The sequence below is a fragment of the Pteronotus mesoamericanus genome, unplaced genomic scaffold (genome assembly GCF_021234165.1).
Source record: "Pteronotus mesoamericanus isolate MK-2021 breed Mesoamerican mustached bat unplaced genomic scaffold, CSHL_Meso_final contig_220, whole genome shotgun sequence".
Taxonomy (NCBI): Eukaryota; Metazoa; Chordata; class Mammalia; order Chiroptera; family Mormoopidae; genus Pteronotus; species Pteronotus mesoamericanus.
Genome location: NW_026555091.1, coordinates 8,179,519 through 8,203,122, shown reverse-complemented (window position 1 = coordinate 8,203,122; position 23,604 = coordinate 8,179,519). Strand labels below are relative to the sequence as shown.

At 59.2% G+C, this 23,604-nt stretch overlaps 1 protein-coding gene across 2 annotated transcripts in view; it reads right to left on the bottom strand.

The window, feature by feature from the left end:
- COBL (cordon-bleu WH2 repeat protein) overlaps positions 1 to 23,604 on the bottom strand; it is a 129,760-nt gene that overhangs the window by 7,155 nt on the left and 99,001 nt on the right. For both annotated transcript variants that reach the window (XM_054571376.1, XM_054571377.1), the window contains 2 exons: positions 10,133 to 10,442; positions 815 to 912 (listed from right to left, as the gene is read on the bottom strand). In XM_054571376.1, the coding sequence (XP_054427351.1) occupies positions 815 to 912; positions 10,133 to 10,442 (408 nt within the window). The remainder of the gene's footprint in view (positions 1 to 814; positions 913 to 10,132; positions 10,443 to 23,604) is intronic.

Genomic DNA, 23,604 nt, shown 5'->3' with positions numbered 1-23,604 from the left:
GGATTCTCGATGCTTCAAGAGGAGGCGTTTAGGTCCATCTTGCTGACAGCCTTCACTTAAAAACTGAGCTCCGAACTCATGCCTCCGGAAACGTCTGAACGCCGGGCTGGCCTTTGCCTTGCGCCTGTTCGCCCCGGGCCCCACCAAACACGCGGGCGCCGGCCCTGGCTTCACATCTCGCGGGTGAATGGCAGACCCTTCCTGAGCCCCCCGGAACGTGCCCTGAAGGACACGGGGCAAAGCTCGGGCCCCGAATGGCGGAGTCAGACGCGTCTCTGCCAGCCGTGTCCGAGGACAGAAAGCGGCAAGCGTGTTGGACAGAAAGGGCCTGTTCCCCCGCGTTCTGTATTAAGGTGAGGCCAACGCCTGGTTTATTTCCACCTGGTGCCTTTGCTTCAGAGATTTCCGAGCTGCCTACTGAGACTGTTTGCGTCTGCTTTGGCCTGGTGGCACCACCCCAGACACCTCCCCAGGACAGCGGTGACAGGAGCCGTTCTATTATTACTGAATAGATTTCTCAACAATGGAAGCTGTGCGTCTGGTTCCCCAGCGTCTCCCTAAGTCACCTGGGCCCCGGGAAACGGTTTCCCTTACCACGTGTGGAACACCTTTCAATGTGCAAACCCAGGGTTACTTCGCGCAGGCGTTAGGCTGCCGCTGGGCTACCCCGGGGGCGGGGCCGACGGGGAGAGGTACCCTCCCCCACGGGCTCCGCCCAGGCTTTGCCGTGGAGCCATCACAGCAGTGTGGCCGGGGGAACAGCCTCCGAGTCCCTGCCGCACGGGTCCTGTCCCCGCACGGGGGCACCACTTACCTTCCGGGTCCTCGTCCAGCTCGGCCGGGGTCTGCTCGAACCGCCGGGCAATGAACAGGTCCCTGTCATCGTCGGACGCTGCAGCAGTTTTTTCAATTCTAGGGAAGATCAAAGAGAAAGCAAGCCCTGCTGGTGTGGGTCAGGGGACTGAGCGCCGGCCTGCGAACCACAGGGTTGCTGGTTCGATTCCCAGTCAGGGCACCTGCCTGGGTTGGGGGCCAGGTCCCCAGTAGGGGGCGCACAAGAGGCAATCGCACAGGGATGTTTCCCTCTCTTTTTCTCCTTCCCTTCCCTCCTCTCTAGAAATAGATCATTAAAATATTTAAAAAATAAAAATAAAGAGAAAGCAAGAGCATTCCTGTCCCTATGACTCAGCTAATTCACATTTTTCTAGAAATAACCCAAGGGAGGTACAGCTTGTGTTCAGATTCATCCTGCTCTGCGCTCCCTGGGGTCCCCGGGGCTGCAGAGACTTGGGCGGCGCGTGGTGCACAGGGTATGTGGCATGTGGGGCGCGCGCGCGCGCATGAGCAGTGTGCACGTGTGTAGTGTGTGTACACGGAGCGCGTGTGCGTGCCCCCCAGGGTAAGCAGCTCCCACACCGTCCCGGCTCTGACGTCCAAGCGCCCAGGTGTGCCACCCGCCGCCGCACGGATGGGCTGCTGTGCCGACGGGACTTGCCTGTTCGTGGGCGCCGCCGGCGGGGCACCCAGTCCCGCCTGGGTCGGTGGTAACAGGGAGAGAGGCCGCCCGGAGGCCGGGCTCGCAGAGGCACGCGGCGGCCAGGGAGGGCCTCCTCACCGCGCGCCCTACGGCCGGCCCGTTCCTGAGCCCGAGCGGTGGCTCCCTCAGGTCCCGGAGCCCCTGGGGTGGAGGCTGCAGGCCAGAGGGTCGCCGGGTGCATGGGCTCCGTGGCGCTCCCCCCGGCAGGGTGACATGCGGCCCGCTGTGTCCCTCTCCGCACTTTTACTTTGGCTTAATTTGCACCCTGGGCCGGGGACAGAGGGGACAAGGGCTCAGAGGGCCAGAGTATGCCACCCACAAAGCCATGCTTCCCGGGTTCTTTAGCAGGAAACAAACATGGCCACCACGACGACGATGACAGCAAAACATCACAGAGCAGTGACAGTAGTAACCACCCCCTCCTGCCCCGCCACGGCCTCCCCGAGACCCGCAGGAGGCGGCGCCGACTGCGCGTCCTGGCGCACCCCCCGCCCCCCGCCCCTTTGCCGGGCTCCCCGCTGAGCTCTGGTGAGCCAGTTCTCTTGTTTTCCTTCTCGCCAGTAACTTGTAAGGCAGGCAGTCCCGTGGCTGCCTCTTCACAGACGGGACAGTGCCGAGAGGCTAGCAGACCTACCCAACGCCACAGGGGCTCCTGAGTCCGGGGGAGGACCCGCCCGGTCTGGCGCCCAGGCACAACGTGGACCCGGCCACCAGGGCACCTGGGAGGGCGTCACCCGCCGGCTCAGGGGAGCTGGCCTCACCTTGATTGCTCACTGGGGCATCCACGAGACAGCCTCTGCGAGAGCAATTAGAGGGTGGCCTTTGCAGGGACATGTGTCTCCAGGTTCCTGCTGCACGAAGAACGGAGACACACAGCAAATGTCAGTGTCCGGGGAAGCCGACGGCCTTCCCCGCTGGTCGTCAGAACGGAGGCCCGGGGTCCCGCACTGCGCAGCGGACCCAGAGAACGACGCGTGAAGGGCCTCACGCAGCAAAGTGTGTGTTCTGATCCATGAGTCTTTCTTCCTTGGCCACCGTGTCCTTTGGGAGCCAGGAAGTGGTTCCAGATCCCTCTCGGTTAATGTTTTCTGACAGGCCAGACAAAGGGGCTGGTGGGAGATGTGTGTGCAGGCGGACCAATTAATAAGGACCGTAGGAAGCCCAGGCCGTCCGTCCTGCGGCTTCGGCCTTGGACTTTAATTATTTCAATGCATTTTACTAAAGCCGTGCTTTTCTCTTTCATGGAACGGGACGGCTTCGGTAAGTTTAACTCAAACACTTAATAATGTCCATGGCCTGGGAAGAGGGGCAGCGCCGCATACGATGGCACTCGCCTGGGAAAACGGCACTTTCCACGCCGGCTCTTGGTTTACGGCGCGGAAAGCCCAGCCGGGCAAAATCATGTCCGTATTTTTACTCCAGAGTGTTTGGCTTTCCTTGGAACTATGCAAAACCACATCGCTCGCTGAGAACAGACGGATAGGAATAGAAATAAAAACGCGCTCCAGATAAAAATTCCGCGGATGGTGCTATCGTTTCATAAACGTTAGGCTGCAGAGGACAAATCATGGTGGGCCGAGGAAAGGAGGTGACTCAGACACCCACCGGTTGCTACCGGTTTAACCGGAAAGCGATGTGGAAATGTCCCTCAGAAACACAAGCATCAATTGCACTCTGTAAGAACTTCGGTTCATCAGTCTGTCTCTGTTTTGGCAATTTCCCTTCAGAAAATAACCCCGGAGGAGGGAATGCATGAACACGGCACCGTTCATCGTATTCACGGGAAGAACTCCGCACGGGCCACAGCTGGGAGCGAGCTGAACCGCCGAGCGCCGGCCTCACAGGGCGCGAGCCTCGGTCAGCATGGCGGTCACGACGTCCGCGTCGGAATGCCGACCGATGCTCCGTGAAGACATCACGACAGGCCTAGTTGGCCCTGCCCGGCACGGGTGTGAAGTGCGCAGGTCCACGTTTGCGCCCGCTTCTATCAGTACATATACAGCCGGCCCATCATGTTCCGAGACCTCCTACCTGCGGACCCAGCCAACCAGGGATGAAAGAAATCGATACTTCTGATTTGCAGGCGGGAGCCCGCAGACGCGGGGGGCTGCCTGGATGAACTGCTCTCCACCATTTTATGTCGGAAACGCCAGTGTCTTTGGATGGTGGCATCTGTCGGGGGAGGGGTCCATTCTGGGGCAGGTCCCCCGCAGACGCTGAGGGCCAGCTAAGTGTTCGGAGAGCCGAAGCCGAAAGCGCACTTGGATTTTCCCCTGCATGGGGCCGGCACCCGAGGGTCACCTGCGTGTCCATCTGATGGCTGTGGCGGAGTGAGAACAACACGCCTGTGGGCAGGGCGAGGGCGCCAGCCAGACGCCCGCCGGCCAGTGGGGTTTGGTGAAGTAGCGAATTACTGTGAATGGTCTTTTTTTTTTTTTTTTAAGAATTGTGTTCCCTTTGGTACAATGCAGCTTAAGTGATAAAACAATTTTTTTTAAATGGGAAACATTTTAAATAACCCTTTGGTCCTCTAATGAAAGATAATTCTTTTCTTGCCAAGGGGCAAGGGCCCCCGGGCTCGGAGCGGCGGGCAGGAGGGCCGGCCAGGGCTGGCGGTCCTCGGCGGCTGCTGAGCCCGTCAGTCTCTGGGCAGGGAGGTGCTGGGCTACTGCAGCTGGCGCTTCCTGAGGTCACGCCAGGCCGCGTGCCCAGGCCCTGGACTTCGGCATGAATGGATTATCTGGCAAATCCAAAGCCAGTGGCAAAGTCTCTGTTTTGCTTTGTGATATAAAATCCCAGAAGGGAGAGATTTAGCGACATTGGTTTCTCCTCCTCCCCCCCCCCCCCGCCCCAGCGTCATCAACTTCTCCCAAGGGTTCCTAACAGACTACAACTCTCTTTCTCTCTCTCAAAACCAGAGTGATGCGCGCTGTCCCCGGGGCAGAGGGCTGCACGCCCTGGACAGGCAGCCGGGCTGAGTTCAAGTCCCCAAGGAGCGCGCGGCTGGTGAGCGCGCCGGCGTCTCCTCTGCTGGGCGCGCCCCCACGGAGCACCTCTCCCAGGTACCGCTCCCTGGCCCGGCCCACACCCCGGTCCGCAGATACGGTTCCCAGCGACAGTTTGCTTTGGCTTAGGACCAAGAAAATAAAGACCAAACAGAGCCCAGACGTTTGGATTCCGGCTGCCCATGTTGAATAAACATCGCCAGCGGCCTTTTCTCACACGGGGTGTGACCCTGCAGAGAGCAGGGCGATGTCCGGGCCACTGCCGCGGCGAACGCAGGGGCGGAGGGTGACACGGCGGCCTCCAGCCGGAGTCTGCCCAGGCGGGGGCGCCGCCCGGGGGCCTGCTCCCCGCGGGGCAGGCGGCAGCGGGGCGGGTGGGGGCCCCGGGGCACCGGTCTGGAATGAGAACTAGGGGCCGCCGGGCCACTCAGCGCCGGGAAAAATAGGTGCTTTGTGGTTCGGGTTGGTTTCATTTTATATGAGAAAGGAAAAAAACAAAAAAGGAAGAAAGAGCCTGGGCTCACGCTGGCCCATTCGGGCGTTCTCCACTCTGATGTGGCCGGAAGAGTTTCCGTACATGATTTATCCAGCGGCAAATTCACAGGGAAGAAAAAGAGCTGGAGAGGAAAAGATGTCCCTTCCAAGTGGCAACACAACTCGCAAATGACACCCAAACCAACCCAGAAGGTTTCAAAACAATTGCTTGATAAACTAAAGGCAAGAAGCCTGGGAGAAGGCACAGCTGATCCCAGCCCCTTCCGCTTCGCCTGCCGTTCCGTCCGCAAACGTCCCGTGTTTGCAAAGCCCCGGAGTCCCCGGGCCGCCTGCCCCGGGCAGATGTGACAGGAGCCGCCCACTCAGTCTTAGGTCTCTCAGCGTCCCTCTGACAGAGGTGAAAGGGGAAGGCGATGTTGGCTTCAGTTAAATACCTTATTTAACCTTAATTAGTGTACTTTGTTTTACTCAATTTTAACCCAAATTATTTTCATCATTTCTACGTGTAATTACTATAAAATCACTCTTTTTTCCCAGGCCGAATTTGGAGCATGCGTTACGCTCACGGCACATCTTACTTTGGGCCCGCCGCTTGCCAAGTGGTCGCCGCCAGATGTGGCTACTGGCTATTGTCCTGAACAGCGTAGTTCTCCTGGGTCTTAAATGTTTGGGGTTTTTTTCCTTTTCTTTTTGGTAAACGTAGTTACACGGTTTGAGGGTCTTCAAAGGTGTTAGAATGTTTGTAAATGTCCCCATGGGCCCAAATCCCTAGTTACACAGCCCCAGGGCTCTGGAGGGTGTATCACGTTTCTGAACGTCCCCAGGGCGGAGCTCCTACGGGCACAAATGGCCAGGGCTCGGACTACGCCTGGGGACCCTGGCCCTGAAGGTGACAACAGCTTCTCGCGCGCTGCCATCGCGCCCACCGCTCCCCGACGGGCGGGGCCGAGAGGGAACTTCAGGGGTTTCCAGGTGGAGGGGGGCAGGGGGCAATTCAGGGAGGTGCCGCCGCCGGGAGAGGCCCTACCTGTGTCTTCCGCGGTGGCTCTGCACGATCTCAGTGGGACCAGCTGCTCAAGACGGAGCCCGAAGCCCACATACCCCTTTCCCCGCACCGCCCGGTGGCACCCCTGCAGCCACCGGTGGGGCAGCAGCCCCGAAGGAGGGAGCGCCCTCTACAGCTTGTGAGCGGGACAGCAGCCGGGCGCTCGGCCTGAGGCGAGGAAGGGCGCTTTCCGCTGAGCAGGGAGGGGCTCTGGAGGAGAGCCTACTGGCCTTCAACTTGTCACCCTGCCACCCCCGGCCGTCCTAGCCAAAGAAGTCCACACGCCTTTGCACCTGCAGGGTGCGGAGAAAGGAGAAACACCCCCCCCCCACACAGGCACTTTGCCGTGTAGACCTTCCAAACGTGGGTCTTCTCAGGCCACAGAGGGTCTTACTCTGTCCCCAGCAGTACTCAGTGAGGTGCCGAGGGCCAGCAAGGTGGCAAGAGGATCGGGCCCTCAGGCCCAGCCCACCAGGGACACTCCCTAGTTTACGGGGCCTGGCCGCACAGTGGAGTCCGCAGCTGCGGGGACTGAGACTGCTGGGGACAGCTCCGCCGCCGCTCAGAATCCCCGGAGAGGCCCGGCCTTGCCAGTCACGGCAGAGGGGGACTTCCGCTTCGCCCAAGCCTCTAAGGCCCGGCATCGGCCGAGGATGGAGAGGCGTCACGGTCACCGCCAGGCCCGGCATTGTCACCGCAGGAAGGACATGTCTTCTGGGGCGTGAATGGCTGTGTGAGGATTAGCTGAGGAAACCAGGTGGGAGGACCATGCAGGGCAGGCCAGGCGGCGGCAGAAGGGACCAGCGCCCGGCACTGGTACCGTGGTCTGTCCCCCGCGCGTGGCCGCATAGACGTGGTTTTGGTGGACCCGTTTCAGGGGTGCATGCAGAGCATCTCTGGGTGACGATGCTGCCAGACCGTGGCTCTCCCAGCCTGCCCTGCCCCGGGAGGGCAGGGCGTCGGCAAGCGTGTCCTTCGTGCGTGTCTCTCGGCCACCGCTGCTGCTCCCTGCAGGCGGGGCTCCCGGGCAGGGTCCCGACAGGGTCTTCTGTCCACGGGTCAGGGCCAAGGCCTCCCTCCGCGGGCAGGGCGGAGCGCTGTCCTCATGCTACGGCAGCTTGATTCCGGGCTGCCGGCCCCCAGCAGGGGACTGGCCCGCTGAGCGGCCTGGGCCCCCGGGGACGGCCTGCGGTGCTGAGGCTCACCTGAGCCTGGCAGGCGCGCGCCGCGGCCCAGCGCTGGACAGCTCCCCGGCCCAGCGCTGGACAGCTCCCGAGGCCCGCGCCGGGGGCTCTGGCCGGTGCTGAGCGGCTCCAGCCTCTCGGCTGCAGCGTCTGTAAGAGGCTTTACTGTTTCCCGAGAGGAAGATGCAGTGGCCTCCCAGGTTCACTCGTGAAGCGGTGTTTTCCAGAGCCGTGTCCCAGGGAATGCCCGCGCCACGGCGACGACACTGTAGCTGGAAAATACGGGGCCTGGTACCCTCTCGCGCCCCACAGGGCGCACGTGTGGGGCAGGACGCGTCTGGCACACAGGTGTGCTTCATTTGGACCCAAATGGTCGCGTGGCGGCCACAGTTACAGTTTAGGGAACCCCAGTCAACACCGAGGTTTCTGGCTTCTCTGGGTCTGGGGTCCCTCGGGGCCCCTATAACTGAGGAGGGGGGAGGGCGCGTGCACTGCGCAGCCGTCTCTGTGCCTCCCTCTGAGCTTGCACCCCGACTTCCCACTGTCGGCTCTGTCTTAAGGCATTCTGAGTGTCACTGAAAATCAGGCACGGGACGCACGTGCGTGACACGCCTTGGCGAAGCCTCCGAGTACCTCTGATTTGTCAGTGGAGAAACTCCTGTGAAAATACGCCACGGCCATTCCACGGGAAATCAGGGCAGAGAGTCGGTCCCTGCTCTGGGCAGAGAACGGAACAGCACAGACCAGCTGGGGGCTCAGAGGCCGCGACCCCGCCCCGGACAGCGGGGCTGGCCCCGAGGAGGAAAGTGACCTGCCTTAGATGTTCACTGTGCTCCCTTTCCTAACAGTAGTAACAGTGACAACGGAGCCCCATGCACAGCGGAGGGGCTCACGGGCTCCGCGCCCCTCGGACAGGTGGGCGGCGTATCTGCGCGCGCACAAGCCCCGCGCAAGGCTCGGCCGGTTGGGTGGGCTCACGGGGGCCCGATGAGGAGCCGGTGGTGGCGGCGGGATGCCACTGCGGGCGGCAGGGGAGGGTCCAGGGCCCCTCCGTGCGCCCGTGCACCTCACATTCAGGGGCACCTGCGACGAGGGCAGGACACCCCGCCCTGCCCCCCCGTCTGGTAAAGCAGCAGCTTCCGGGACTCCACTCTCGTCCCGGCGGAGGCCGCAGGTGGCGCGGACTCTCACACTGCGACAGAAATCAGCTGGGCTTTCCGAAAACCGCCACCCCCCACCCCCGGCACAGTGACAAACGTCTGCCTGGTTTCAGACGTGGAGCTTGGTGGGGGCAGCTCCATGCAAATGCACAGAAGGGACCCGAGATGGTGGCGAAAGTGGTAAGTGGACTATTAGAAGGAAACACCGTAATTTCTCTGCTCTCACAGAGGCAGACAGCACGGGCCGACCTCAGCTACACGCATCTTGGGGGACGGACAAGAAACAGACCCACTCTCGCCTCCTCATTCCCTGCCTAAGGGAATACGTTGCCCTTGGAATTGTCTTTAAGGCTGAAGAGCTGGACGTTAAAGTTATTAGAGTATGAAAGACACACAGTCAAAAACTGGGGACTTGCCTGGGATAAACCGTTAGGCAAAAGTGCATCAAAATACAATATTATTGATGCTACCATTACATTAACCAGGTGAACATTTGTGTTCAGATGGACAAAACTGGAGCAAAATATTGAAAGTACAACAGCACTGATTCACGCTGGCGAGCGACTTACGAATTACTTTTTACTGTTCTCTTTTATTTGGGCCAATGCTTTTATGTGATTGGTTCTTAAAATTACCTAAAAGGTTAAAAACCTTCATGGGCTACAGAAAATTAACCTGCTTTTTCTAAAAGGTTAAAAACAACTGTGACAGAGACGGCTGAGTAAGCTGGGGCTATGGGAAAGGACACGCGGGACAGACAGATGCGTATATGGAAGCTTGACCTGCGACCCAAGGGGGACGAGGAGTCAGGGGGAGGAAACAGATTTCGTTTTCCCTTTGCACCCCGAGGGAAACCCAGGTAGACCAGATGCCCACGCGTGAGCCGGCAACACTAAACACTTACAAGGAGACCAGACAGCTTTTAGTCTTTTAGGGTATGAGAAGGGCCTCTTACACACACAAAGGTCATGCACCGTCAGGAGAAAAAGGATGAATGTAACACGACACTAAAATGAAAGAGCAATTTTTATACAACAACCGAAAAGTTAAATTCAAGCCAGAGTCCCGGAGACGCTCTGTAATAACTGACAAAAGAGAAAATTAATGATTGTTTCTCAAGGAACACCACAATTTTTAAAGAAGGCCAAAGCCTCTGAAAAGGCCACTCCCAGGAGAGGAGAACTGAGCTGCTGCTACCCGTGTGACGAGCTGCCCGTCCGCACGAGCCAGGGAACGGGAACTAAGGCCAGGGGGAAGGCCCCTGACTGTCACCCCCGTGCCAGCGCAGATGCGGCGCGACCCGGCCCGGCGCGCAAACCGCACGGTCCTTCTGGACAGCACTCTGTCCACGGGCCACGTCATCCTCAAAGGCGAGCGCGCGTTTTCCTGCGAGGCTAGTAATTCCTCCTCCAGGAAGCTCCCTGTGTGTAAACAGGGACATGTGCACCACTCGCTTCCAGTGGTGGGAGCCCGGACCACCTATGTGCCCCTTCATTAAAAAACATAAAATAGACACACGCGCCGCAGTGCCGGGTGCCACGTGGAGAAGGCGCACACACACACGGCATTGCTCCCCGCTATCGGTCAATGCCCGCACACCGAGGAAGAGCCCACCGAGGAAGAGCACGCCCACGTCCCCATGGAGGGCCAACCCCCGCCCCGGAGGCCGGCGGGGGCCTCCCTTTCCCAGCTGTCCCGCAACTCACCTCGAATGCCAGCACCTCGAGCCGTTTCTCTCCCACGCCGGGCTCTTCAGGGGGCCCAGGTCGGGGGGTCCGGCCAGGTCCTGGTCGCTGCAGGCCTCCTGGTCGGCGGCCCATTTCTCCCTGGACTTGGTGCTGTCGTGCTGGGAGTCCAGGGAGACGATGTCCGAGGGGGAGCTCACCACGCCCGAGTCCTCCGTCGTGTCCTCTGAGGCAAAGCAGCTGCCGACGGACACCGTCTCCTCGGCCTCCGAGGGCGCCAGCGGGGCCCCGTCCGCGCTGCCGGGCCCGCCGGGCCCCAGGGGCGGGCTCACTGCACGGAACACGGCAAGGAGGCGTCAGCTGGCACCTGCGCGCCCGCGGCCCTGGCCCGCCCGGCTCACGGAAACTTGGGGGTTGGGGTGCTAGGAATGAAGGAATTCAAATACACAGCTTCCTCCAGAACTACTTCAGCTTGGGGGAGCCCTGGGCCTCTGTATGGCTGGGAGCAAGTAGCCCCTCAAAGATCACCGTGTTTGGAATCGGCCTTTGGTCCCGTCCGGGTGGTGGACACACACCTGACAGTTCAGACCATGGCCTGGGGAAGGGCTGGTTTCCAGGCTGACCCTTGGCTTCGCTGAAGCTGTTTTAAAATGAGTTCTTTTCTTTCAACAGTAGGGTTTTTAAAAAAATCTTAACAAATTTAGACATTAATAGTACTGTTTGGGAACCGTGTGACAAATATTCCACAGGGGCGTTCGAACTTTGGCCTGAAATAATAATGACACGGCCTTCGTCAGCATCTGGTTGTCCCTTCATGTTTTGATGCAAACCAGTACCTTCTGGTCTAAATAAGAGACAATCTTGGGAGGGACCCTCCACGTCCAGTTAAAAAAAAATCAGGACCACAGCGCCCTGGGCTGAGGCGGTGAGGCCCCGGGGGCGGAGGGAGTCCCCGCTGCGGGAGGGGCGATGTGCAGGGGCTGCAGCTCCTTGTCAAAGTCCCCTTCCCCCCGCGGGGACGCGCACCGACCAGGCCATCTGAAAACGCGTCCGGGAGAGCGAGGCTACTGTTCCCTTTCTTACCAAGCTTCCAGGTTTTGCAAAATCTACGTGTGGAGAGGAAACGCGTGCTGAGGCCGACGCTGGAACGACAGGTGCGCACAACCCGGAGCCGGCTCTGCACCCGAGCTGTTTGTTTTTAATGGGATGTAGAGACAGGTTTTAAATGAGGACACCTCGAGGCGTGTGATGTGCGCACGCACTGTTCTGGGTGGTCCAGGAACCAGGGCCTTGCTACGCTGTGGTTTCAGTGTGCGTGGCTGAAAAATCTCTCCTCCCCTCAAAGGAAGGAAGGCCTGCGATGACGCCAGGCCACGGCACGCCCGGTGCGCACCCCACGCTGTCGGGCGCTGAGAGTCCGGGGACACCGCTCCAGGGGCATCGACATCGCACTCAGTGTGGCCATCATTTTACCTGGACAGCGGGCGGGCCACACAGAATTAACAAAAAACAACAAAAAAAGGCACCGGGGAGAGCGTTCCTGCTGGGGCTGGTGTATTTGAGATCCCGAACAATGAAATAAAGGAAAGAGCAGACATTTCAAAGACAGACATTTCACAGAAGCTCCCAGGAAAGCCCGGCACACAAAGGAGGGCTGTTCTGAGAGGCCCGCGCGCACAAGGCGATGTGTCCCGGCGCCGTGACCGCCTCCCGCCAACGGCCTCTCTCTCCCAGCTTCCTTCCTGGCTTTTGTTGCGGGACCTTAATTAGAGGGCAGAGAGGAGAAGAAACACTGCCAGCGAGTGAATGCAGCCGGACTGTCCTGACAATGGTTTGCTGATAAGCTGTCACGCCTCAGAGGGTGGCCTGCCGCTCCGCCACGCAGCCTGGGGCTCAGCCCCTGGACGTCACCCTGTGGTCTCCACTCGGAGCTGCTCCCTGCCCCGCCCGCTGTCACCCGCTGCCCAGACAGCCACGCAGACCCTTGTCCCCTGCCCTCTGCCGTCACTGTCCCTGAACAAGTAGGTCAACTAAAGGAACGCTTTCTCCCATGTAGTGTGGACGAGCCTCAGGTCGCGGGGACCTGAGTCAGGAGCAGTGGACGGCTGTCCGGGGTCCATCTCAGCCTTGCCCAGGAGAGGGGGTGGCGGGGCCGGAACATGACTCCAAAGCACCGCGCAGCGGCCCTGGCCGCCCCCACTCCGGGTGGGCGCCCCCAGGGGAGGGCCCCGCGGCTGAACCTGGGGACACAGAGCTCCAATCGAGAGCCTCAGCTGTGTGGCGACTCGCAGTGTGTGAGGGGCAGACAGACATGCAAGGACGGACAGTCCCAGGCCTGTAGCGATGCCCCGCAGGGGTGTCTGCACAGGGAGAGCGGTGGCTGCTCAGAGGGAGGCGTGGCCTGGCCCCGCTCTGTACGGCCCCTCCAGCAGTTGTCACTCAGGAGTGAGGTAGGACTCTCAGTGGCCCCTCGGGGACATTAGGAACCTGTAGCCAGCTTTTCCGGACACACCTCCGGCCAACACTCGGGATGCATCTGCAGCTGCCGTGGGGGTTCCAGGCCCGCCCCGCCCTGTTTCCGACCACTCACAGCAACGAGAGTGCTCGTCCTCAGGGCTTGCTTCCTACTCCTGAGAAGTTCTGAGGCCACGGGAACAAACAAACGCCGGGCGAGGGCCGCAGCTCCGAACCGAGCCCTCGGCAAACCCACAGCCAGGGAGGCGGGAGGAGCCGATGTGCCGCGTGCACGCGCTAAACCGCTTTACACGTGCAATGAAGAGAGCGGAGGCCAGAGTCCCCCCTCACCCCGGTGAGGCCCGTTTCTCACGGGTAACCTTCCCGAGGGCCGGGGGGCGCCGCCCTTGAGCCCACTGGACAGCTGCTCCGCCGGGCCCCCCGGGTGCCTGGGCTGGGCGGAGCGCGCCTGAGAGGAGTGAGGCAGCCCCCAGGCACGAAAGGACACGTGCGCACACACCCCAGGGGGCAGGGAGCCGGTGCGGGGACAGCGGCCAAGGGCACCGGGTACACCCGGGGGGAGGGCGCGGAAGCCTGCGAGGGGCGGGGCAGCGCGTTCAGGGCTCAGGACCTGTGCGAGCAACGAACGTCCGGACTCGCCCGTGGGGCGGCCGACAAGGACGGCGGGCCCGGAGGCAGGAGCGAGACCCGGGCGGCGCCCAGCAGCCCCTGCGGTGAGCCTTTCTTTCTGCCCTCAGCTCTGGTCAGGCCCCGCCCCGTCCCCCCACCGTCCCCTCATTACCGTTCCTCCTTTGGGCTGGTCCCTGTTGTTAACCCCACGCGCGAGGACGTGTGTCGACAACTGCTGAGTGAGACGACGCTGCAGGGGCCTGGCCCTGCCTCTAGGCCCTCCTGTGCCCCAGTTCCCACCCTCCGCCCCAGGGGCGCCCTTGAAGCCAGTGGGGCCGGGACCCCCGCCCGGCCCCGCAGGGGACAGGCAAGAGTCCAGACCCCACGTTCTGGTCCGTGCCCTCCTCGGAACTGCGAACAGGACTTCCTTTTTTAGCAAAGCAAGCAAGGCGGTTCTGAGAGGCTCCAAACTCCCTTGTGGAGCTGGACTTCCACCGTCCTTTGAAATTCCCAGTCAACACGCAGGGCGTCCCCATTCTTGGGACCGTCGACTGGTGACTTGCTGTGACTCTGAAATGGAGCACAGCGCCACTTCTACCCTTCCTGCGATTTCTGTCGACCTTAAAAGTGGAAGGCATCACTTTTGAGCTAATTAATGTGTGGCCACGGTGGCTTCTCTCAAGGCGTGAGCAACCTTTTTGGACTAAAAAGTTACCATTGCATGCTTTTATTTGCAACTGTGAAAAACCACACTGAATTTGCCCTTCGCAGCAGCCTCATAGGAGCTCCTGGTGAAATTCTCTTCCAAGTGAAGAGCCACGGAGCCTGAGTCAGGAGCGTCAGCCGCGCCCCGCCCCCCACCCCACCCCTCCGCCCGAAGTACATCGCCCGTGGGTCAAACGCCACTGCACCCGTTACAGACGAGAACGCGGGAGAACGCCCCAGGTCAAACATGAAGGAGAACGTGCTAACTTGAGGCTACTAATTCCTCAAGCTGAGCTCACTCATTTTCAGTCCAGGACTATTTCCACGGAGTTTTTCTTTTACAAAGTCACTGAAGAACATCTCAAGCACTAAGGATAAATTTCTTCCACGTACTTTGCAATGGCTTCATTTATTTTTCTTTCATTTTATTAAACACAAAGGATGGGTCTGCTATCCTATGGCATCGCTTACTCACTGGTCATTACAAAAGATGACTTCCCAAAAGTCAGCTTGGGCCTGTGCATATGGCCCAGACGTGTCAAAGACAGAATTCTTCCTCGTCCCGCACGGACGCCTAGGGCGGCCACAGGCCATTCACAGCCAACGAGAAATGCTCGCAGTTGCCCTCAGCCTGCCTGGATTTACCTCCCTGCGTTCTGGGCCCCGGGAAACAGGGAGTGCCGAGGCAGCCGCAGGCCGGGCGCTCCACGCCGGGGAAGCAAACCTGCCGGAGGTGCGCCAACAGCGCTTACCCTACGCACCCCCGATGGCTTTGCGCAGCCACGCAGCCTCGTGTTTTTAACTGACACCTGCAAAGCCCCATCGTGAGTCCCCACGGTGGCAACAGGTGTAATGTCTACTGCATCGTAAGTGTTAACTTTTGAAGTGGTTCGTTGCTTTTAAAACGTGTCATGAAAGGAGTCCCACCACGCTAGCGCATTGATGCCGGGAACCCTGCGAGGGCCGGCGGCGCTGGGGGTGTCAGTGAGCGCCCACGCCCGCAGTGTCGGGAGCTGGGGGCTGGGGCAGGGCGAGCCTCCAGGAGCCCCGTTCCCAGCCCCATGCCGGCTCCGCCCTGACGGGGCGCCAAGCTCGGCTCCGTCTTCCCCGCTGGTTCCCCAAAGTGAAGCTCACGCTGTCCTGCTGTCGGGCACGAGGCCCCTCCTCAGGGGGGCACAGTTTAACCTTTGACATTAGCCTCCTTGTCCCAGAGGCCCGCAGCCTGGCCCCTCACGACCCTGTGGGGCCCCAGGCAGCCTGTTCAACGAAGAGCATTATCCTGGGTGTGCCCATGTAGAAATGTAATTTTTTTTCAGTAAGGCAGGATGATAAAGACTTTTAAAGAGCTTATGGATCTAAAATAGACCTGGATTTTCCTAAGAGCCAAGTATTGTACTCTTGGTATCAATCAACCGGTATTTCTCAAGAGCCTGGGCCATAGCTCGAACCCTTGAATCCTAATGTGCCAATTAGACAGTCTGGGCTGGGAAGCTCCGGTTTTCCATTGTCAAACAGGGCTGTGTCCCCGCCGCCGTTCTTTGAGAGGCGTACAGGGAACGGCTGCCACGCCGTCCGCCCCGCTCCCTCTGCCTCCGCTTTTGTGCTGAACGAATCCTTCCTTTGTGCAGCCAGCCCGATACTCAGCCTCCCGTCTGTAACGGGAGGAGTAGGTTCTTCCGCCCACGCCCATCGCTGTTTCCTTAGGGCAGAACACGGAGCCTTGCGGCGGGTCCGGCTGAGGACACATCCATGGGGCGGGGAGGGAGGCTGCCAGCTGCGGGGAGCTGCCTTTGGCCGGGGCGGCCGACTTCCCTCCGCAGCCACAACGCTGAACGTGGGCAATGGTCCTTGGACTCGGGTCCTCCATCGTGAACTTGAAGTGTGGTTATGTTTTCCTGTCCCTGCTCCAGCATGCCTCTGAGTGGGATCCCTCCTCTACACTGATGCCGTAGCTGTAAGGCTGGCCTCGGACATTAGACTATTGGCTGATTATTGTCAAACAGCTCAGTGCAACACACTGAGATCTGAAAACCACCCAAGGGGAGTTGGATCTGACACTTTGTAACGTTCGAATAGATAGCATCTACCCTGCTCCTTATTTAACCCAATGCCCCTGCCGGGTAAATATCATTATTTCTCTTTTGCAAATTATAAAAGCGGCCCCGGCCAGCCCATGATTCCTGAAGTTGTGTTGCAGGAATACGCTCTGCCAGGCTCCCAAACGGGGCAAGTCCACTCACGGCCACAGAAAATCACGTGTTGGACGTGAGTCAGGTGACCGTTCCTTCTCCAGGAAATGTCGAATGAATTACTGATGATAGTGACGTTGAAATTTTTCCGCCACAAGACCTTTCTTTCATGTTCTACGGAACAAATCTCAATTCTGTTTGTGCAAGGATTTCAATATATTCTAAACGTGTTTTGAGGAAAACAAATCCAGTCCTTTCTGACATAAACGTTTGTGGGGACGGGGCACTGAAGGGAACGGGAAGCGCGGGGAGCAGGAGAGATGAAGGTGCTCACATCGAAATAGACACGCGGCTTCCGGGCCGTCTGGCATATAAAGAGCGTGCCTTGTATTTGATCAGCAGCTCTGAAAACTCGGCATTCCGGGACTTGCCAAGCCTCCTGGGAGCCCAGCCTCCCGCTGACTAAGATTCAGCTCCCGCATGAGGTGAGGTGAGGGTGCGACACACGATCTAAGGAAAACGCTGTCCCCGTCTCCCCAGTTCTACGCGCTCTTACTAGGCCACCCGCGAAAAGGCGTGCACGTTCGTAGCTTTGGACGGCGCAGGGCTCGGCCACTGCTACTGCCCGGACGTGGACCTAAAAGTGACCAAAAGGAGATCGTCTTTGCATCGCATGCAGAGCCGCTGCTGGGGAGACAGTCTGTCACAGCCTCTGATGCCTTCTATACAAGGGCATTTTAACTCGTCCTGAAATTACAGCACATCCTGCTTTTTCCCTCTTTTAACGAATACGTGCTATTTGCCTGAGTGTCCTCCTCGCCTTCTGTCCTCTAGTACCCCCACGCTTTGGCCCGTGCCCTTCCGTCCCCCGCCTTTGGCTGTTCCAGAAAGCGGAGGTCAGCAGGTTCAGACAGAATCATCCCTGTTCTTCCGCAAGAAAATGTTTCAGTTGGTATTTTTATGAAAAGATAAAAAGGAAAAAGAACACTTTTTGCCTCTTTTTTCCCCTGTACTCTGTTCAATTATGAAGTTGCTTCTTGGTTAGTCTGTCCCTCCCTTTTCTTATTGGTGGTTTCTGAAGTTGGACCATCTATAAAGTCTATTCAATGCATAAACGTTTCTAGTTGATTTCTGTAAGAGCAACTCTCTGTCCCTTTTCCCCGCCTGGGAATAGGAGCGCTGTGACACCCGGACCAGGAACTTGTGCTGCGTGACTGACCGTGGTCATCAGAACCCGAGAGTGGGCCGTTGAACTGAGGCATGACGACACTTCCCGTCTTCTGACCGACTGGCCTAAGAGCGCAACTGCCTGGGTTGCTCCTTCGGCCTCGCCCCGTGCTCCTTTCTCCCCACCCCCTTTCTGTGGGGGTCCTGTGCCCTCTGACCTCGGGGTGGCCCCGGGGAACTGACCGACACCCTGTCTCCAGATGCCGGGCCTCTCAGTTCTTCCTCCCCCGTCTGGCTCGTTCCTCCTTGTTTTTAGGCCAATGCAATTACACTGACTTTCCTGCATGCTCAGCTGTACGTTGCAAACGACGTCCATCAGGCAAAATCCAGCATTTCATGACGCTGTGCAGCGGAAGGGATGTGCAGGGCTCGGGACCCACATGTTGCTGGGAACGCGTGGAACCTTAATTTAGAGGAGTTCCCTCGTGGCCCTTCTTGTCCCGGCTGTGGGAGAAGGGGGCCCACTTATTCAGGGTCGAGACCATTTCTCCCTTCAGGGCAGAGGGCTCGGGATGGGTGGAGGCAGCCAGGAAAGGGTCACAGGAGGGACACGAATAGGGAGCCCCTTGAGGCCAGAGGAGGGGGTTTCACTGAGACAAGTGGCTGCTCATCGATCGCAGGGGTGCAATGTTCATTTTCAATTTGATGCATTGGCTCCCTCCAATTCTGAGAAAGTGACCTTCTTTCTTTTTGAAAAGTTTTCCTCTTCCTTCCAGATCAGTCAAGCGCCGCCTCCTCTAGGAAGTCCTCCTGCCTGCAGGCCGAGCTCTATGCCTTTCTAGCCTCATGGGGCCTCCCGTACTGTTGCTGTGGTTCACAGGTAAGGCCCTGGGAATGGCAGAGGTTCAGTCCCTCGGGTGGCCCTATGTGTGCACGATAAGGTGACTGGGGACCCAGGGGTTGAGCAGGGCGGTCTGGGCTCGGTGACTCCTGTAGGCGCTAGGCCTCACCGACAGCTTGGCCATTGGCACCTGAGTCTCGGGGAGCAGAGGTTCTTGCAAGTGCCACGGCTGAGGGCAGCTGAGCGCGAGCTTCTTAGACCTTGCAAACCTTCCTGTCACCTCCAAGGCAGCAACGTCTCTAGTGGATGGCACAGCTTGGCCTACCACACTCACCCGGTCCCTGCTCCCGAGGGGCGGGCTCTCCTTCCCACCTGGACACTTCTCCGGTGCCCCCATCTCATGAGAAGTCAGCTGAGCACATCCTCAACACACTCACACGTGACATTTTCCTAAAGACGGTACAGTGGTAGTAATTGGTTATAGAAATAATACAGGACGCTCTACTAGAGTAGTTTCAGAAAGACAGAATGAAGGAAAGACTTACAAACATAGAACACGTCCCCAGTGGCTGTAAAATATGCCCCAAATGAGAAGAAAAGAAACAATGTTGCGAGGTGAGGTGGCACAGAACCTGGGGGAGGCAGATGTGCGGGGAAGAACAGGTGTGCGGGGAAGGACAGGTGTGCGGGGAAGGCAGGTGTGCGGGGAAGGACAGGTGTGCGGGGAGGGGCAGGTGTGCGGGGAGGGACAGGTGTGCGGGGAGGGGCAGGTGTGCGGGGAAGGCAGGTGTGCGGGGAAGGACAGGTGTGCGGGGAGGGGCAGGTGTGCGGGGAAGGGCAGGTGTGCGGGGAGGGGCAGGTGTGTGGGGAAGGCAGGTGTGCGGGGAAGGACAGGTGTGCGGGGAGGGGCAGGTGTGCGGGGAAGGGCAGGTGTGCGGGGAGGGGCAGGTGTGCGGGGAAGGGCAGGTGTGCGGGGAGGGGCAGGTGTGCGGGGAAGGACAGGTGTGCGGGGAGGGGCAGGTGTGCGGGGAAGGCAGGTGTGCGTGGCAGGTGCATCTGGAGTCCTCTTTTGAGACAGAAGCTTCCCATCAGCACACTGGGGAGAACATGGATCCAGAGACATGGGAGAACGTGGACACGAGGCCGCAGTGAGACCCAAGGTCACCTGTGTCAAAAAGGCTGTCACAGAGCAAGTGAGAGTCACCTTGAAAAACTGCACGGGAACAGAAAGCCCCCTTCCTCACAGAGTGAGAGCAGGAGCCTCGGGGCGGGCACCGCCGACGTCCGCGTCGCTCCGCCACCCCTGCGCTCACCGCAGCCTCCCGGCTTCGCTGGCCCATGGGGCCGTCCCTGCCGCCCTAACTCTGCGCCAGGCCTGGGTGTTCGGGACTCACGGACCAGCACGGACAGCGAAGGTGCCTTCTTCGAACAGTTATCTGGGACTGGATAAAAGCATAAAACGTATTTTTCATATTTTTGAAAAGATACTATACTAGATCTTTGTTCCAAAAAATTTTAGAAGTCACAGAATGTCACAAAATGCCATCACGAGTAGAAGGAAGCTAAGCGACTTACCATGAGGTTTGCATATTGTGTTCTGGTGAAACACACACACACACACACACACACACACACGGCAGAACCACCACCTAAGAGCCGCTCCCTCGGGTTCCAGAATGACCGGCACCAGCACAGTGCTGAGGCCCCGAGCGCCCCCGGCCTCCGTCCCGCCTGCCCGGGGACACGCGTCCGCTGGGGCCCGCAGCCAGATCCGCGACAGCGCCTGTCATTTCAGGGAACTTGCGCAGAATCGCCTCCAGCCTTGTCCAAAGCCCACAGGCTGCGCAGCCAGTAAATGCAGCGTTTCACACGAAAACCCCCGAACTCGCAGTTACGGTGATTTCTCGGCCAGAAAGCACTCACCTCAGCAAAACCCACCAGGACCCAAAGTGACCTTGCAGGCCGTGCTCGGGCGCTGGCCTGAGCCTCCAGCACGTCCTCAGGGCCTCAGTGCCATGCCACCCCCTTGGGGGTCAGCGCCCGCCTTGTCTTCCATCCCTAAAGGGCAGCCAGCCCCACCCCGCATCCGGCCTGGGTTCAGAGGAAACCGCGACCACGGCCCCATCCCACAGCCCTTCCGTGAAGAGTCCTGGAGATTTAAAATAAATGCTGTCCCCGCCCCCTGCTACGAAAGTCAGGAAACACAAGTGCAGAGCAAGAATCACGCATCCCACGGCGAGTCTCCCCTTGGCTGCTTTGCCTTCTAGTCTTTGTTTTTCAGTAGTTTTCAGGATAAATGTAAAATTCCTTAACTAAGTGAGGGAACCGGATGCCTCACCCTGCCACGTGCATGGGCTTCCTTCACGCTCATCTGGCCGGGCCCCGATTCTCTCCTACGCCTTTTGTATCAATGTCGACCACAGCGGTGCTGGTTCGCCCACGGCTGTGAGCAAATCTGTCCCTGCAGCCTTTCTCACTTGTGAAGAGAAAAGAATCAGAATCTGTCACTCAGGGAGCCGGGACGAGCCTGAGGCTGGCACGGGGCACCCACCGAGGGCGTGGCCTGGTCCGGCCGCTGCCGCTGCGAGGGGTGCGTTGTGACTCTGATCTGTCATCAGCCCACGGGCGGGTGCTGCTGCTGCCAGGCAGGGTCTCTCTCCAAACTGGGCCTCCTAGGAACAGACGCTAGGACGTGGGGTTTCACGACCCGCACCTAGAGGGCTTTGAAGCTGCGAATCTTATATTTTGTTTGCTGTTCTCTGCGGCCTTAGCCCCAAGCGCAGCCCAAACACCAGAAAGCTGCCCTACAGGGGAGCCACAGCGAGGCCAGGCTGCGCGTGCAGGGACCTTCCCGGCCCTGAGGTCGGGAACCCAAGCACAGGCACCCAGAGGCCCGAGGGGCACTGCGGTCAGCTTGTGCCACTTCTCACGGGAACGTGCGGCCCGGGGCCCAGGTGGCTGGGGGAAGGTGGTCTGCTCCTCGGTCGTGCTGGGTGAGGTGTCCGGATGGCCCGTGATGCCTCCTTTCGCGTCTGACCTTCGGACCAGCCGGCCTTAGGCATGGCCGGCCTTACGATGAGGGTGTCTCATTTTACAGACACCTCCGGCTGCTTCATTCTGGCGCGGTGGTGGCAGCGTGTGACGAAGCTGCAGGTCGTTTCAGTCCCAGGGAGCCATGAGGACAGAAAAGAGACTCGCTCCCAGGAGGCCTCCTCGAGGGCAATCCTACAGACGCTCCCCGCCTTCTTCAGCAGGCCCCGTTTTCTCCCCGGCTGCTGGGCAGGACCAGCGCTGTGCGTGTGCGGGGGGCTGTCCCCGTCACAGGCGCATGGAGCCTGCTCGCCCGCCAGGCCCAGGGGCAGGCGGGAGCCCACTATACACACCCCCCCACCCCGACTTCTCCTACTGAGGGTGACCCGACGGTCCGTCTGGGTACAAGGGTTTCCTTCTCCTGCAGGTAAGGCTCTGCAAAGACAAGCCACGGCCAAACGCTGGACGCCGAGCACCAAACTTGGTCAAGTGGTATTTTCTCCGCCTGTCTTCCCTTGTCTGCCTGATAAAGCAGGGCTGTGACTCGGTCACATCCCGAGTGAGGACGTGCCACTGTTTGCTCACGGGCCCCTCCGCTCTGCCCTTTCCCACGTATCCCGGGAGAGGGCGAGGTTCAAGAACAATGTGTAAATCTCCAGGTAGAACACGCCTGCGCACAACCAGAGTGCTTGTCTGCCATAATGCCTCCCCAGAATGCCCAACACAGGGAAGGCCGCGCTGGTGACCCGGGCAGCTCTGGTGGCTCAAGTTCACAAGGACACGAAGCTACGGTGACTCGCGGGCTGGCGTTCTAGCAGAACTGGGCTGTGACCCTACAGTAGGATATACCTTTGGGCCTGTCCCTGCCCTCATCTGTCCCCAGGCTCTCTGAGGACAGCATGACCGCAGACATCAGGCAGACCACGTTCGGGGCATTTTGGGGCGGACCCTCTCCGGGCGCGAGGACAGACTGGAGAGCTCCGCTCCTGTCCCTGTCCGGCTCGGGTTCTTCTGCCTGTCTTAGTGCTCTGTGCCGGTGGCCCTGTCCTGCCGGTGCCCAGCACCCACGGGTGATCAGTCCAAGTGTGTTCTGTTTTGAGCTGTTGTCTATACTCTGCTCAGAGAGATGCATTTGTCAGACCGACAAACAAGACAGACATTCTCACCGCCCCCACGTGTGCCGGCTGCCAGGGACCCAGAAGCCACGTAGAGCCAGGCTGGGAAGACCCGCGGAGTCGGAGTGCGCAGAAAGCATGAGGCACTGCAGGGCAGGGACTGCACCGTCCCAAGCGTTGAAGGGACTCATGTTAAGAAACCGCTTCAAAGGCCATTGAATACCCGAAGAAAAAGCAGGAGCTAGAAATGGCCCTGCATCCTTTGTGGGAGCACAAAAGCAGTAAATCAAATGCTTAAAGCTTATTTGACATCAGAACCTCATTTTCCTTATTTTTTAAAAACAAGGGCTTGAGTTCCTTGATCTCTCCAGTTTGATCAGAGCAGGGAACCCCAGCTGACAGGTCTGCGGGGGCTGGGGACTTTCGGGGGACACCTGTGACAGGCGGAGCGGGGCCACGTGCGGGGACAGGGCGCAGAGAAATGTCTGTGTCCGTCTGCATCAAACGCCGGCTGCCGCCGCATCCCCTGCTGTTTCATGAGACTGGTGTTGCCACATCTAACTGCACTGAAAAAGCAGAAGTCAAGATTTTGACGCGCAACTGCCCTGTATTTTAAACGTCGGTCTGTTTTGTATAGTTAGGATTTGCTGAGAGCTGGCCATTGCTCTAAATATTTCACAGGTACCTGAACAGGTAGGTCTCAATACCATCTTTACTGGCAACTCCAGCAGAGAGGTGGTGGCATCTGGGCGCTATGTACCCATGCGCACGCACACACGTCGGACATCAGCAGGCGTGGCTGGATTCCCTTGGCATCGGGGGTCCCCCGGAAATGGGCACCAACGGTCCAATCAAACGTGGCAACCTCGCTCTCCTCACTGGCATTGGTCTGTGCATTCGAGCTGCAGCCAATGGGTGCGTGGCGCTCCCCGGGCCACGGCGATGGTCTGGGAACCTCACGTGGTTTTGGGTTCGGAGCCTGTGCAACCTGCCAACTTGCAAGAACCCACAGGAATTTCCTTGTGGATCGAGCCTGCTATTGTTGCAGGCAGGGGCATCGCAACTGATTCCTCAGCAAGCGTCTTCGGGGTATTTATGAAAAATTGAAAGCCGGGCCTCAGAGAGGTGGCTGCAGTCAGGTTCGCAACAACGCCACACGCCACAGCAGCCCAGAGATGAAAGCAGCCTGCCTGCCGATCCGCAGAAGAGGGGATGCACAAAACTTGGTATGCCCGCGTCATGGAATGCTATTTGGCCTTAAAAAAAAAAAAGGGAATCTGGCCCCATGCTACAAAAAGGAATGAACCTGGAGGATATTATCATTGAAATCAGCCACTAGAAGACAAATACGATAGGGTTCTG